General features: G+C 58.9%; 1 protein-coding gene across 2 annotated transcripts in view; it reads right to left on the minus strand.

Moving 5' to 3' along the window:
- Positions 1-12,802, minus strand: part of SMG6 (SMG6 nonsense mediated mRNA decay factor) — a 105,528-nt gene that overhangs the window by 2,632 nt on the left and 90,094 nt on the right. Inside the window, exons 15-18 of one of the 2 annotated variants that reach the window (XM_058817578.1) lie at positions 11,466-11,612; positions 4,606-4,759; positions 1,242-1,453; positions 930-1,011 (exon numbers count right to left, since the gene is read on the minus strand). In XM_058817578.1, coding sequence (XP_058673561.1) covers positions 930-1,011; positions 1,242-1,453; positions 4,606-4,759; positions 11,466-11,612 — 595 coding nt within the window. Of the gene's footprint in view, positions 1-929; positions 1,012-1,241; positions 1,454-4,605; positions 4,760-11,465; positions 11,616-12,802 lie in introns of both variants that reach the window. The other variant, XM_058817577.1, reaches the window with a different exon arrangement.

The following is a 12,802-nucleotide window of genomic DNA, read 5'->3' on the forward strand; positions in this document are numbered from 1 at the left end:
TCCTATGAGCACAGGAAACACAGTGCCTCCGAGCCAGGACGGGAATGGAAAAAACAGAGTTTATGGGAGCCCAACATGGGCCCAGATTGGCTGTGCAGGGAGCAGCAGGACGAGGGGAAGGGGAGGGTGGCCAGGAACGCGGGCTATGGTCACGGTGTTGGGGCTGGGGATGGTGGGCAAGCACCTGGCTGGCTGTGCTGGAAGGAAGGGAATTAGGGGCTCAGTGGGAAGGCAGGGCAAGGATTGAGAGCTGCCTCAAGTGGGAGCAGGAGGTTTTGCGCGGACACTTTAAGAAATGTGTAACAATAAACATCCTCTGCCCCGCGCTGGTGACGCGCCTCCTTGTTACAAACCAGAGGCTGTCAGCTTGTCAGGCCCCATTCCCCATAATCCACATGATTTCAAAATTCAGCATCATTTGCACATAAACATTTGGTGACGGTTTCTCTGTGAATCTGACAAGTTAAGCTGCTAAGAATTCGTGCTGACAAATGCGGGTTGATTTCTTGGGCAGCTGCTGATGTGATTCCCATCCCTGCCGCCCTGGCAACAGCCTGGAGGCTGTCTGGTCCCAGCACACATGGCTGATGCCAACCAGGAATGCAGAGGAAAAAGCTCCTGGACAGAAGGCACAAGGGGTCATGGGGAGGAGGCATTTTCTGGATCTCTGTCACCACAAAAAATGGATCTGTGGATGTTTATGGTGTGTTTGTCACAGGCTGGGGCATCCCCAAGGTGCCATGAGGTGACATTTGGCAATGAGGGGGAAGGGCCACAGCCTGGGGCTGACCGGAGGCAGGAGGTGGCACCTTGGTGTTGAAAGAGGCAAAATGCAGGAGGGAAACAGATCCAAGGGCCATGAAAGAGAAATGGGAGGAGTCTGTGGAATGCCACAGAGAAGGGACAAAGAGGATGTGAGGATGTCCCACCTTTGTTGGAAGGCATGAAATCCTTGGCCTTGTCATTGCAATAGTGGAGGCAGCAGGACAGAATCAGGTCGTCATTGTTTCCCTGGAAAAGAAAGAGCAAGGTTACCCTTGTCAGGGAAAACTTTGCACCCTCACCACCCTGCACCGCCTCGAGACACCCCAACACAGCTCAGTGACAGCAGGGACACAAGGGCCTGCTCAGCCAGCTGCAAAGTGGGGACACAGAGCCACCCCCTGCCAGAGCTCATGGAGCTCAGAATCCCTGGTTTTCCCAGAGGAGGTGGTGGCACAGAGCTCCCTGATGCCCCTTACCTGCTGGCCGGTGGTGTCCTCGCTGCGGAAGGAGATGGACTCCAGCTCGTTGCCCCGGCTGGTCAGAGCCCTCAAACAGTTGTCCCTGCTCTCAAACCGCTCCTCCAGGAACTCGATGGACTTCCTGGCTCTCTCCTGCACTTGGCGGGCATAGCCTGCAGCCCGGTGCTCCATCTCTGGGCCCTTGGCCAGGCCATCCAGCTCGTTTATCACTTCAAACAGGAAAAGGAGGTACAGTTACCATGGGACAAGGTGCTCCCGTGACCTGCTGCTGGAGCACGCAAGCTGCCAAGGCCTCAGGGCCGGGGCACTGGGAGCTGGCTCAGGAAATCTGGGTTCAGCTGCCGCAGTGTCCCTGTGCTCCCGGACTTGGCTGCAGGTCTGGAAAAGCTTTGCTGCCTTCCACCTCCGTGGGTCACCTGGCTGGGCCCTGAGAGCTCAGACACCTCACCCCCACAGCGTAACTGGTGAGGGCAACCGGCTCTGCCCTGCCAAACACTGGGGAGCACCGCTGTGCCCCCCGTCCCACCCTGCTGTACCATGCCAACAGCACGGCCGTGCCCAGGGCTGTCAGGAAACCCTCAACTCCTGCATCCTGCTCGTCTGTCTCCGAGCACAGCCATGGCCCTGTGCCTCCTGCCCGTGTGGCACTGCTGCCTCTGACTGCAGGGCTGCACATGGGAACAGGAAGCAGGCAGTTCCCACCCTGGCACTATTTCCCACACAAATCCCAGGCCTGTTTTCCCACTTGAAGCCACCACCCCACGCTCCTGGCAGGGAACACGCTCCTTTCAACGCCTCACCCATCTGGCTCTGCGCATCTGTCCTGCCTCGAGACGAGCTTGGAATCCAGGTGGATTCCCAGCCTGTTCACCTTGACTGGAACCCCTTGTACTGCTGCCAAGTGGTTGGGAACTCCAGCTGCTCCATCCTGTCGAGCCCAAGGGACCCCAGAGCTCCAGGAGGGACCAACCCTTGGGCGCTGGGGCTGCTGGAAGAGCCGCTCTGTGTGTGAGTGATGATGCTTCTCAGCACATCTGGACACACCCTTGTATGCCTGGCCTCACAGCTGGCAGCAGGGCTGGGCACACAAATGTGCATCCAGATGTGCAAACAAGTGTCCCCTGGCTGTCCTGCGTGTGCACAGAGCTGGTGTGCACGTGTGTGCGAGGGAGCCTCCGCTCTGTGTGTGTGTGTGTGTGTGTGTGTGTGTGTGTGTGTTTGAGCCATGGCTTCATTTCTGAAGATTGTTTCCGAGCTTGGAGCCAAGTCCTGAGTTCAAGTGGGAACTATGCATTCCTTGGGGGGTTCGGGGAGAGAGCTCGGGGTCTGAGGCCTCTCCCCAGTGCTGTGAATCACTGCCCGGGGAGCCTGCGTGATCGCTCTGTTCCATGGTGAGCCTGGCACTCACTGTCTGGGTATTCCAATTAAATCTGCGTGGAGCTGCTTTGCTCTTCCCTGGCTGGAGACTCTCCTTGCTACCGACCTGATGCTGCCATTTCCACACAATGCACGGCTGGGCCCGGGGTGGGGGGAGCCGTGCAAGAACGGAACATCAAACAGGAAAAGCTGGTATTCCCTCCCGAAATCCGCCTTCCTGCTTCCAAGCTAAACAGGCTTCAAAGGGGAGGCTTGTTTGTGCTTCTGCACCAGGCCTGGCTTCTCCATGGTGGGGTCAGGCTCAAGGAGCACGGAGCAGGTTAAAGAGCAAGAGAAACAAACCCAACGAGAAGCCAAGCGCTTAACCCCTTGCTGCATCCCCGGCAAGAGCAGGGAGCAGTGCTGGGGAAGGGCACTGGGGCTCTCTCCAGCTGCCCATGGGACATGGCACCAAGGGCTCTGCTCCCAGCAGCCACAGGCCCAGGGCATGGCTTCCTCCTGCCCATACTGATGGCTGTCCTGGGGGATGAGGGGGAATGGGACCAACAAGTGTATGGACAGGGAGTTGCTGGCTTTGGGGTGCTTCTGGGGGGCTTGTGGCAGCAGTGGGAGATGAGTTACTCTGTCCCCATATGACAAGGCAGCAGGACAGGAGGGCACTAAAAGTGCTCAGTTGTGCCTGTGGCAGGGCAGGCCAGGCTCCTTCTGCAGGTTGGGGGCAGCAGTATCTTGGACAGGGGGAGGACCAGAGTGTTCAGCTCTCCTGCTGCCCCTGGCTGGGGTTTGATGGAGAAGCCTCCCAGCAACCACTGGAGTGCACCAGGAGGCAAAGCCATGGCTCCAGGGCAGGCCCCAGCTCTCCCAGGGGCTAACTTGCCCCACAGCCCCCAGGGCTTCCCAGGCTCTGCTGGTGCTGCTGACTGCCTTCCCTTGCCTTCTGCAGTGCCAAGCCACGGAGCAACTTGGCAGCTCCTGTGCTGAGCTGGGCAGGCGTCCAGCCCTGCTCTCCCCACCCAGGGGTGCCAGCCCCAAGAATCCCTCCTGAGCTGGGGGAGAAGGGCAGCAGCTGGATGTTGGCTCTGGGACAGGCAGAGCTGCCTGCTGGTCCCCAGGAGCTGAGAAGGAACCCCCACAATGGCTCGGAGGGCAGCACGGGGTGCACCTGTGCCACCTCACTGCCCGACACCCACAGAACCCAGCTGCTCCCCATCCTCTGGGGGCTGTGGATGGGATGTGGGCTCTGCACTGCCCAGCCCCACTCCTGCCCCAGCGTGTCCTGCTGTCCCTGGGGATGCCGTGAGTGCCAGGCTGGCACGGGGCCGTGCCAGGCGCCGCGGTGGCACTGGCAGGAGCAGCGGCACCTCCAGCCCGGAGCCTGATCAAACACCCAGAGCAAAGGCACAGGCCCAGGGCTGCACCACCCCGGGAGACCACCCAGCAGCACAGCCGTTATCTGCCAGGGTGAGTGTTTACCAATAACGGGAACCAGCTTGCTGTTTTACTGCGAGCTTTATAAGGAGAAAAAGAAGGGCTGGGCTTGAGCAGCCTCGGGACGCTGCTGGGACACAGGCCGGCCATTTGCTCAGCCTGCCTAAGCCCCAGCTCAGCTGGGATAAGCTCTCTGCTCTGATTGTTTAACAATTCCTCCTCCTTGCTCCCTTCGAAATTCCCTCCAAATCCTGTTTAACACCCATCTGCTTACTGCCAGCCGCTGGCACCCCCAAATGCAGCAGTGGGAGAAGTTTGCTGAGTGCTGTGGGCAGAGGGCTGGCAGGGAGGGAGCAGGGTGACAGGGGTTGAAGGAATGCCAACGACTGGGATGAGACAGGGCAGGATGAAGTCCAGTCCCACGGCACAAGCTGACCAGCTCCAGACCACACAGGCACTGAGGGCACGTGGGGCATGGAGAGAGGGAGCCAGCCTGGAGGAACAGACCACACCAGGGGAGAGGAGGAGCCCCCAGCACAGCACTGGCCCTACTCACCGATCAGGGGCACCACCAGGATGAACTTCCTGCAGTCCAGCAGTGTGACCAAACTGCCCAGGTGGTCGATGAAACCATTGGTGTCTGGGACCAGAAAGACAGGTCTGATCTCCAGCTCCATCTGCCTCATTTGGCTCTGGTCTTTCAGCACGGCCTGGAGGAGAAGGAAGGACACATGGTGAGTAAGGAGGATGTCAGTCCTATGATCCATGGACCCTGAGAGCACAAGATAAGCCTGGCTGGCACGTACAGGTCCATGGGAAGGGGATGGGAGGAGGCTGCATCCATCCCACCTGCACACAGCACACATGGGAGCAGGATGGCAAAAGCCTCCAAGAAAACATTCTCCTAGAAAAACAGCCCTGTCCAAGCTTTGGGAGAACTGGCACCGGCCTTGAAAACGGAGGTATTTTGGGAATTGTCCTATTTGTGGGACTGGCAGTTGCCAGGATCATCTGCACTGGTGCCAAGGGCGAGGGAGGACAGGGGTTCTGGGGCTACACATGGAAATAGGTCAAGGTGACAAGAGACAAAACAAACCAGTTTGGGATGCATAAGTCTTGCCAACAGCCTCCTAACACAGGGACCTGAAGCAGGCAGCCAGAGGTCTGTGGGGTAGGGATCCTTGGCTGAATATCTCCTTCACTGTCCCACCACCTCCTGCACATGCCTTGTCTTTTCCAACTCCATCCAGCTGGGAAACCAGGTGGGTTCCAGCCCTGAAAGCTCACAGCACTGTCCTTGGTCGAGCCCTTCACACCCACAGAGAGCAGAGGTGCTCACACTCACAGGGGGAGGGTCTGCTGGGGCTGGCTGGCTGCCCTCTGGGCTGCACCTGGACCTCTGGCCCAAGCCAGCTGCCAAAACGGGACCCCAGAGCTCACGTATGACTTTCGAGGCTCTCGAAGGACTTGGGCTCTTCAGTAAGCCACAGGCTTAAAAAACTCAGGATGCTATTCTAGTGCTTCCTCTGCTTAAAAATAGCTTCCCTGGACTCGCTGATGTTTGCTGCCTCTAATAGGAACTGGTCACCCATGGAGCAGAGCAGAGCTGCTGTGGAACACATCCACCATGCAAACCCTTCTGAGATTGGGCTTGGACCCACCAGATGTGCCCTGGGCACACGTGGTGGCCACCAACCCTGTCCTGCCCAAGGTATGGGGTGCTCCCCCTGCCCACAGCGAGGATCCCAACCCTCCCTCAGTCATGCCAAACCCTGGAACTATGAGCTGCATGGGCCAGCAGTGGCCATGGAAAGAAGTGGTTTTTAATTCATTTCCAAGTGTTGTCATCTGGCTTTAAATCAAGGCGGCTTGATGCTGCCACCTCCCACAAGTGTCTCCAGGCAAGGCAGCAAGCAGAACCTCACCACGTGCCTCCCACCCTCCTTCTGGCAGTGCTGGTCCCACAAACCCTCAGGGGAGGCAGGCAGAGCAGGGGGCACGTCAGGTCCTGTCTGCTGCATGCCAGCAGGAGGACAAGCCCTGCCCATCACACAGAGGACACAGCAGTGTCCCCAGGCTGCAGCTCTGCACCAGCCACGTGCTAGATGCCATCCCTGCCTGTGCTCTGCCTTGGCACCCACTGGTGGCACAGGAGCTGCTACAATCAGGGACAACCTGGAACCAACCCCAGCATGGAGCTGCTGCTGCCCCCTCACCACAAGGACAACAGCAGCTGGGGCGTCACCACAGAGTTTTGGGGTGTGGGAGGAGCTGCTTGTCCCTTGGAGGCACTGGAGCCTGCTCCACCTGCCTTGGGGACATAGAGAAGGGCCTCAGAGAGTGGCAAGTCCCTCGTGGGGCTGCCATAGAGGTCAATGGCCCTGAAGCTGCAGGAAGTGGGGGTGAAACCACGCAAACAGTGACAGTGCTATGTGAACAAGAGCTGGTGGCAGGAGGGGACCCCCCTGCACCCCAATTCACTTCCTGAGCCTGTGACTCAGCCCAGCCCGTGCAGGTGACCTCGGCAGTGTCAGCAGGACCCGCTGACCTGCTCACCCACCCCTGGGGCCGGGGAGGGCAGCACCCTCGTGCGTGGCATTTGCCCCGGCGGGGCCGTACCCGGGCGATTCCTGGCAGCCTCCAGCCAGGCCTGTGCCGGCCGTCACGTCCCATTCCGCTCCCCGGGCCGCCCGGTGAGAGAAGGACACAGGATGCGCCGGGAGTGAAAGAGCGAGGTCGGCGGGGAGCGTGCCAAGTCCCCGCGCACAGCTCCGGGCCGCTCGGGGAGCCAGAGGGAAACTCGCCTCTGCAGAGTTCAGAGGCCGGCAGCGAGATTTATTTTTGTTTGTGTGAGTAAAAGGCTGCAGAAGCCTCCGGCCAAGGGGTTTGGGGGAGAGAGGAGTGGCCTGTGATTCATGCGGACGCTGGCTGGCCCCACGCCAGAGATGAAAGGGAGCCCATGTGCGGCAGAACCGGGGAGGCCAGTTCTGCCTTAACCCTTCTGCCGGTCAGTGGGGCACGGTCCCACGCGGGTGTGGATTGGGATGTCCATGTTTGGGACTCAGCTTCTGTGCTTTTAGGGCTGCCAGAAGCGAACTGCTGGTCCCATGGTGCCTCAGGGTCCCTAAAACGAGAAGGGGGAGATGGTGGCCTGTGTGCCCTTCTGGGAGGTGGGCTTTGGAAACCAGGGTGGATGGAACAGCAGAGGTACAGCCTCGCCCTGGCCCGAGTGTTTTGGGGCAGCCGCATTTTAGCTTTGGCTTATTTGGGTTAAACAAACAGGCTCAGCTTGGCTCAACTCAGTGGCAGGGTGACCCCACAGCGCTGGATGTGGCAGTGGAGCTCTGAGACCAGGGGCTCCTTGTGCTCTCCTGGGCTGCCAGCTCCACTCCCCTCACCTCCTGCACCCGCACGCTGCAATGTCAGCGCTGCCAGCACCCGCAGCCCCCTCCCCATCCCGCTGTCCGGCCACGGGGGCTTCTCCCGGGAGCTGGGCCGGAGCCGGAGGTGGCTCCCCCGGCTGCCCCAGCTGGTGGCAGCACTGAGAGCAGACACTCCTGCACGCACAGTCCCAAATTCCCAGCTCATCCATCAGCTGCCATCACCTGGGGAATTCCCCGGAAGCCGATGGCCGGGTGAGGGCTCCTAGCGAGGGCAGGGGACGGGTCCCCCAAAAGCCAGGGCTTTGTGCAGAGCGACAGGGGGGCGAACTGAGGGGATCCACCGCCAGCACAGAAAAGAAGAAGGCTCCACACGGAACCTGGAGCTGGGCACACGGACCCCAGAACTCCTCTGCCCGTGGTGCCAGGATGGCAGAGAGGCCGAACAGAAAAGCGCCAGGTCACACGGGGTCACGCCGCTCAGGCCAGCACCATCCTGCCACCACCTCCGTCCCGCCACCACCCTCTCCCCAACCGCGGCCAGAGCCGGCGCCGCTGCCCCTTCCAAGCCCGCGCTCTCCGCGGGGATCGGATTTTCCAGGGCCGAGAACAATGCCTCCTCCAAGCCTCTCTGCTCCAGGGCTTCCTCCTCCCAAGGCTCGTCCCCAGCGTCTTCCTCGGGAGCGAACGTGCCCCGTGGCTGGTAGCGCACCGGGGCCGCCGCCGTGGCGGAGCCGCCGTGGGTGGGTGTGCGCCTTCCGCAGGCAGCAGGCACCCGCTCCAGGCAGGTGCTGTGCGTGTGCGCCCGCCGCATTGTTCCTGCGGGGAGCGAGAGCGTGAATGGGACACGGCTAAATTTAGCCACTTACTCACACTACCGCCACAAAGGAGCGGCTGCATCTTAAGGGGGCGGCCGTTCCGTGGGCTCAGAAGGGACAGGAGAGAGGCTATTTTGGGAAGACATGTCATAATTGGCAGTCCCCGGTTGAGCTGCTTCTGTAATGCTGAGCAAAACAATAGCAGCATCCAGAGGAAGAGCCTGTTATGTTTCAGGTGGGATGTTTTCAACCGGTCAGGAAACTCGACCGCTCCCAGCGCGCAGCGGCGGCACAAAGGACAGGGGAGGCTGAACAGCATGGACCGGGGGCTGGCCAAGCAGCAGGACATGCTGTGGCTTGGGGACAGCCCTGGCCAAGCAGCAGGACACGCTGTGGCTTGGGGACAGCCCTGTCTCACAGAGCTGCCTGCCCCAGCAGTGTTGCTGCCACCTCTTCTTGTCCACCTGCCTGCCTGCTCTCTCCTCCCTCTGAACACCTGAGATGTGCCGGGTTTTACACCCCGTGCTGATGCTGCATCCCTGCTGTCAGCAGCTGGCACCAGCTCTGTCCCAGTGTGGAAATGTGGTGAGGGCAGTGGCAGGCTGGTAGTGCAGCCAGGGAGCTGCTTGGCATCTGGAGCTGACCAGGGACACAAGAAACCTGACCCTGCTCTGGTCTATCCTTCCTCTCAGAGTAATGGTTTGAGGTCTGTGCTTGTGTAGGGGAGTGGAGCTGAGCTGAGTTCCCTCTAAAGCTGGTGCTGGCTGAGGGCCACCCCATTTGCCACTTATCCTGCCTGGACCTGTGCTTCCCCAGCAGCTCAAGCCACAGTCCTGCAGATAGCCAGGACAGGGACAGGGGCCTAAGGAGAGCAGTGAAGCTCAAATCCCCCTCAAGGTGTCAATCAGCAGCACAGCTGGGCTGCCAGAGACTGGGGAGCAGGGCAAAGGCAGGAAAACCTGCAGGGGAGAAGGCAGATCCATGAGAAATACAACTCTGCAAATCCCAGGTGAGGCTGTGACACTGTGCTCTCCTTGGGCAGAGAAAGGAACCACACAGCCAAGAGATGAAGGCTTTGCACCCTGGGGGACTGCACACAGCATCACAGATTCCACAGGAGGCAGCCACAGCACCTGGACTTGAGTCCTGTGCGCTGAGCCAGGAGCCACATCTGCTGGACTCGGATGGAGCTGTGCCTTGTCCCCAGAAAAACGAAAGGGTGACTTGGAGAGCAGCTGACATTCCCTAGGTGGGCAGTGAATGAGAGGCTGTAACAGGGAAGGGAAAAGTTCCCCAGCTCCCATGAAACACTAAATCTGTTGGGAAGAGCAGAAAGGTCAAGGATCACAGGTTAAGAGGGAAAGTGGAGGGGGTGGATGCTGAGCTGGCTCCAACCTGGCCTCCCCCAGCAGCATTTTCCACCCCAGCTCCTCTGCTGCTCCAGCTGCGTGGTCAGTACCCGGGCAGGGAGAGCACTGGGGCAAGCACACATGTTCTGCTCCAGGCCATTCCCAGCCAGCCACGGCCTGGATGACTTTACTGAAGCCCCAAGGACTTCTCCTCCACCCCGCTCCTTCAGCCTCCAAGTGCACCTCAGCTCTCAGCTGTGCAGCCCCTGAAGCTGCCCACACCCTCATTCTGACCTCTCTCTGCCTGCGAGCATCGGCCCCAGCACGGCTGAGGAGGAAGGGAGGAGCAGGCCGGGGGGAGAAAGCCCCTGACAGCATCAGGCAGCCCCCACTGTCCCTGCAGAGTGGGCAGCGGCCATCCCGGGGGGCCCCGGCGCAGCTGCAGCGCTGCCCTCCCCGAACATGTGCAGTTCCTGTTTGCTGCGTCTGTACAAGGCACTGGGAAGTGGGGAATTTACTTACACCTCCCTCTTAACAACCATGGGAGGCTGGAAGGCTTCAGGCCGCTTTAATTTACGGCCCATCTCTCCAATCTCTCACTCGTTTTTTTGCGTTGCTGCTCTTTCTTCCTCCTCGCCTTAACGTGACCCAGGTACCTGCCAACAATAATGGACTCGCCTGTGGGGGCGGCCCCTCCCTCCCTGCACACAAACTTCTACCTTGATATGGATTGCTCCGAATTTCAAATGAAAAAAAAAAAAAAAAAAGTGGGGGGGGGGGAAAAAGAGAAAAAAGGCGAAATCTGCAAAGGTTGGGGTGGGTTTGGAAAAGCGAAGCGCAGTGGTTCTGGGCCCGGCGCCAGTAGCCCGAGGGTACACATGTGCAGGCTCTCCCAGTAGGGCCTTCAGCAGCCCTGTTTTACAACCACCTCGGCACACACTGCAGAGTTCACGCATATGGCCAGACAGATGTGTCTGGCTTACGTTCAAGGCTGGAAAATGAAGAATTATGGAAGTGAAGGGCCCTGGGCATTAGAGAGGGCGGAGGTGAGGGGGAGGGGAGCCAGGGAGAATTTTTCCTCTGCTGAGAAATCCTCATCTGGGCCGTGAGGCTGGAGGAAGAGGGGTTGCGAGCGAGGAGGCAGCCAACAGCCGTCCATGCATGTGAGATTGCTCTTAAAGCAACAGGGTGCATCTGCTCCCAGTTCAACCAGTTTGCTTCACCAGCTCCCACTGGGAAACACGCTCTCATCAGGCCAGGGCCAGGCCAGGATCACCTGCATCCCGTCTGTTTGTCCCCATAACGATGGCAACGTTCTGGCTCCAGCAGCCCTGCACAGACTATTTTTCCGCCGCTGGCTCCTGCATGAACTCTGCTGTTCACGTCCCACCCTCTCCCCTGTCTGTGCCCCGCTGCACAGGAAGGCTGATTTCTCACCAAACCTGGCTGTCACGGAGCCTCTGCCCTGGGTGGGGGCACAGCTCGCTGGCACACACACAGAGGAGCTGCTGCCCTGGGGCACAGCTCGCTGCCTGGCACACATTGCACTGCACTGCAGCCAAAGCACTGCCCTGCCACTCCTGGGTGAGCTGGCAGCTCCACAGGGAAGCTGTGTCTGCCTTCAAGAGAGTCCCCAAAACATTCATTTCAAGGTCTGTGAGGGCAGAAACCCACATTTCTTACCCAGGGTGGGCACAGCAAGCCAGATTTGGACCTTCCAAAGGGCCACAGCTGATTGCTGCTGGGTTTCACAGAGGCAGCACGTGGCATTACACCCAGGAAGGTTAAGGTCATCCCAAGAGGTCTTTGAAGCATGGTAGGAAAAGAGCTGCACCATTGGCACAGCAAGGTGGGGTCAGCCCATCCTACCTGAATCTTGTCCTGACGGCGCTGCTGCTCTGCCACTTTCCTGGCCAGTGCTTGCTTTTTGGCTCTGAGCTCCTTGATGTCCATCTCTCCTCCACTGCCTTCAGTCTCAGAGTCATCTTCAAAGGCCTCAATCCTCACATCATCCTCCTTCTTGCAGGAAATGCAGAAAGAGAGAAAAGAACAGGAGGGCAGTCACTGTAAGGGATGCTGGTGGCAGGGATCATTCTCGTTCTGCTCTTCCTTTTCCAGCAGACAAATCCCTGCCAGGCAGTGCATCACTCCTGACTACTTCTAAACATCCAAAAGAAGCCAAATAAATAGTAAACCTTCAGGAAATGACAAGGTGAGACAGGAGATAATGGGCAGGAAAGGCAGCAACCAGGCTGGGCAAGGGCAGCCCAGCTTTATGCTCTGTTCTAAAATCACACCCTCTTCCTCACCTTGGGAAACTCTTCCCACAGCCTTGGGTGAGTCACTGATATTTTATTGCCTCCAGTTCTGTGAAATCATGGTATTTCCCTGTCTCTCTGCTTTGCCTGGCTGCTTCAGGCTGCTTCTTCCTGCACCAGGGCACTACAAGGCTGCTCTAACCCTGCTGTCCCATCCCACAGGGCACACGGGCTGCTCATCCTGACTGGAACCTCAGATCCATCCACTAACTCAGGTGCCCTTCTCCATTCTGACCTCTGAGCAGGCCAGAGAGATTCCTGCACCCACCCCAGAAGTTCCAGCTGATCTGGAACAGATGTTGCAGAAGGAGATGTTAAAAAATCTTGATTTTAAAGCTCCACATGATGGAGCATCCACTGTGTCTCAAGGTCACTCATTTCAACAGTTAATGACTTCCTCTGTTAACATTTCCACCCTACTTCTAGTCAGCCTTTGCCATGCTCCTGCTCTCCAGGAACCTTGTCTTGGCTGAATTCAAGGGTCCCTGCTTCTCCAACCTCCTGCCCACACCCCGACCACACTGCATCTGCTTCCTCTCCTAGAGACCCTTCCCCACCAGTTCTGCAGACCATTCCCAGTGTGCCTGCACTGCCTGAACTGGAGAGCCCAGAAGGAGCCATGCTGTTCCTACCTTGGGTGGAGGCCACACTGGCCTTTCCCCAGGTAACCAAATCTCTGGGATAAGGAGGGTGGGGGATGGTGGCTGGTGTCTAACTGGCCATCACTCACAACCATGCTCTGCCCAAGCCTTGCTGCTCTCCCCGCTCATTCCACACCCAAAGGGGAGCCCACAACTCCCTGTTCCTCAGCATGTGTCCCACATGTGCTGCCCAACTCTCCACTGCTGCCTGCAGACCCCTCACCTCATGCAGCCAAACTTGCTCCCC

Source organism: Ammospiza caudacuta, chromosome 20, assembly GCF_027887145.1.
Source record: "Ammospiza caudacuta isolate bAmmCau1 chromosome 20, bAmmCau1.pri, whole genome shotgun sequence".
NCBI classification, from domain to species: Eukaryota; Metazoa; Chordata; class Aves; order Passeriformes; family Passerellidae; genus Ammospiza; species Ammospiza caudacuta.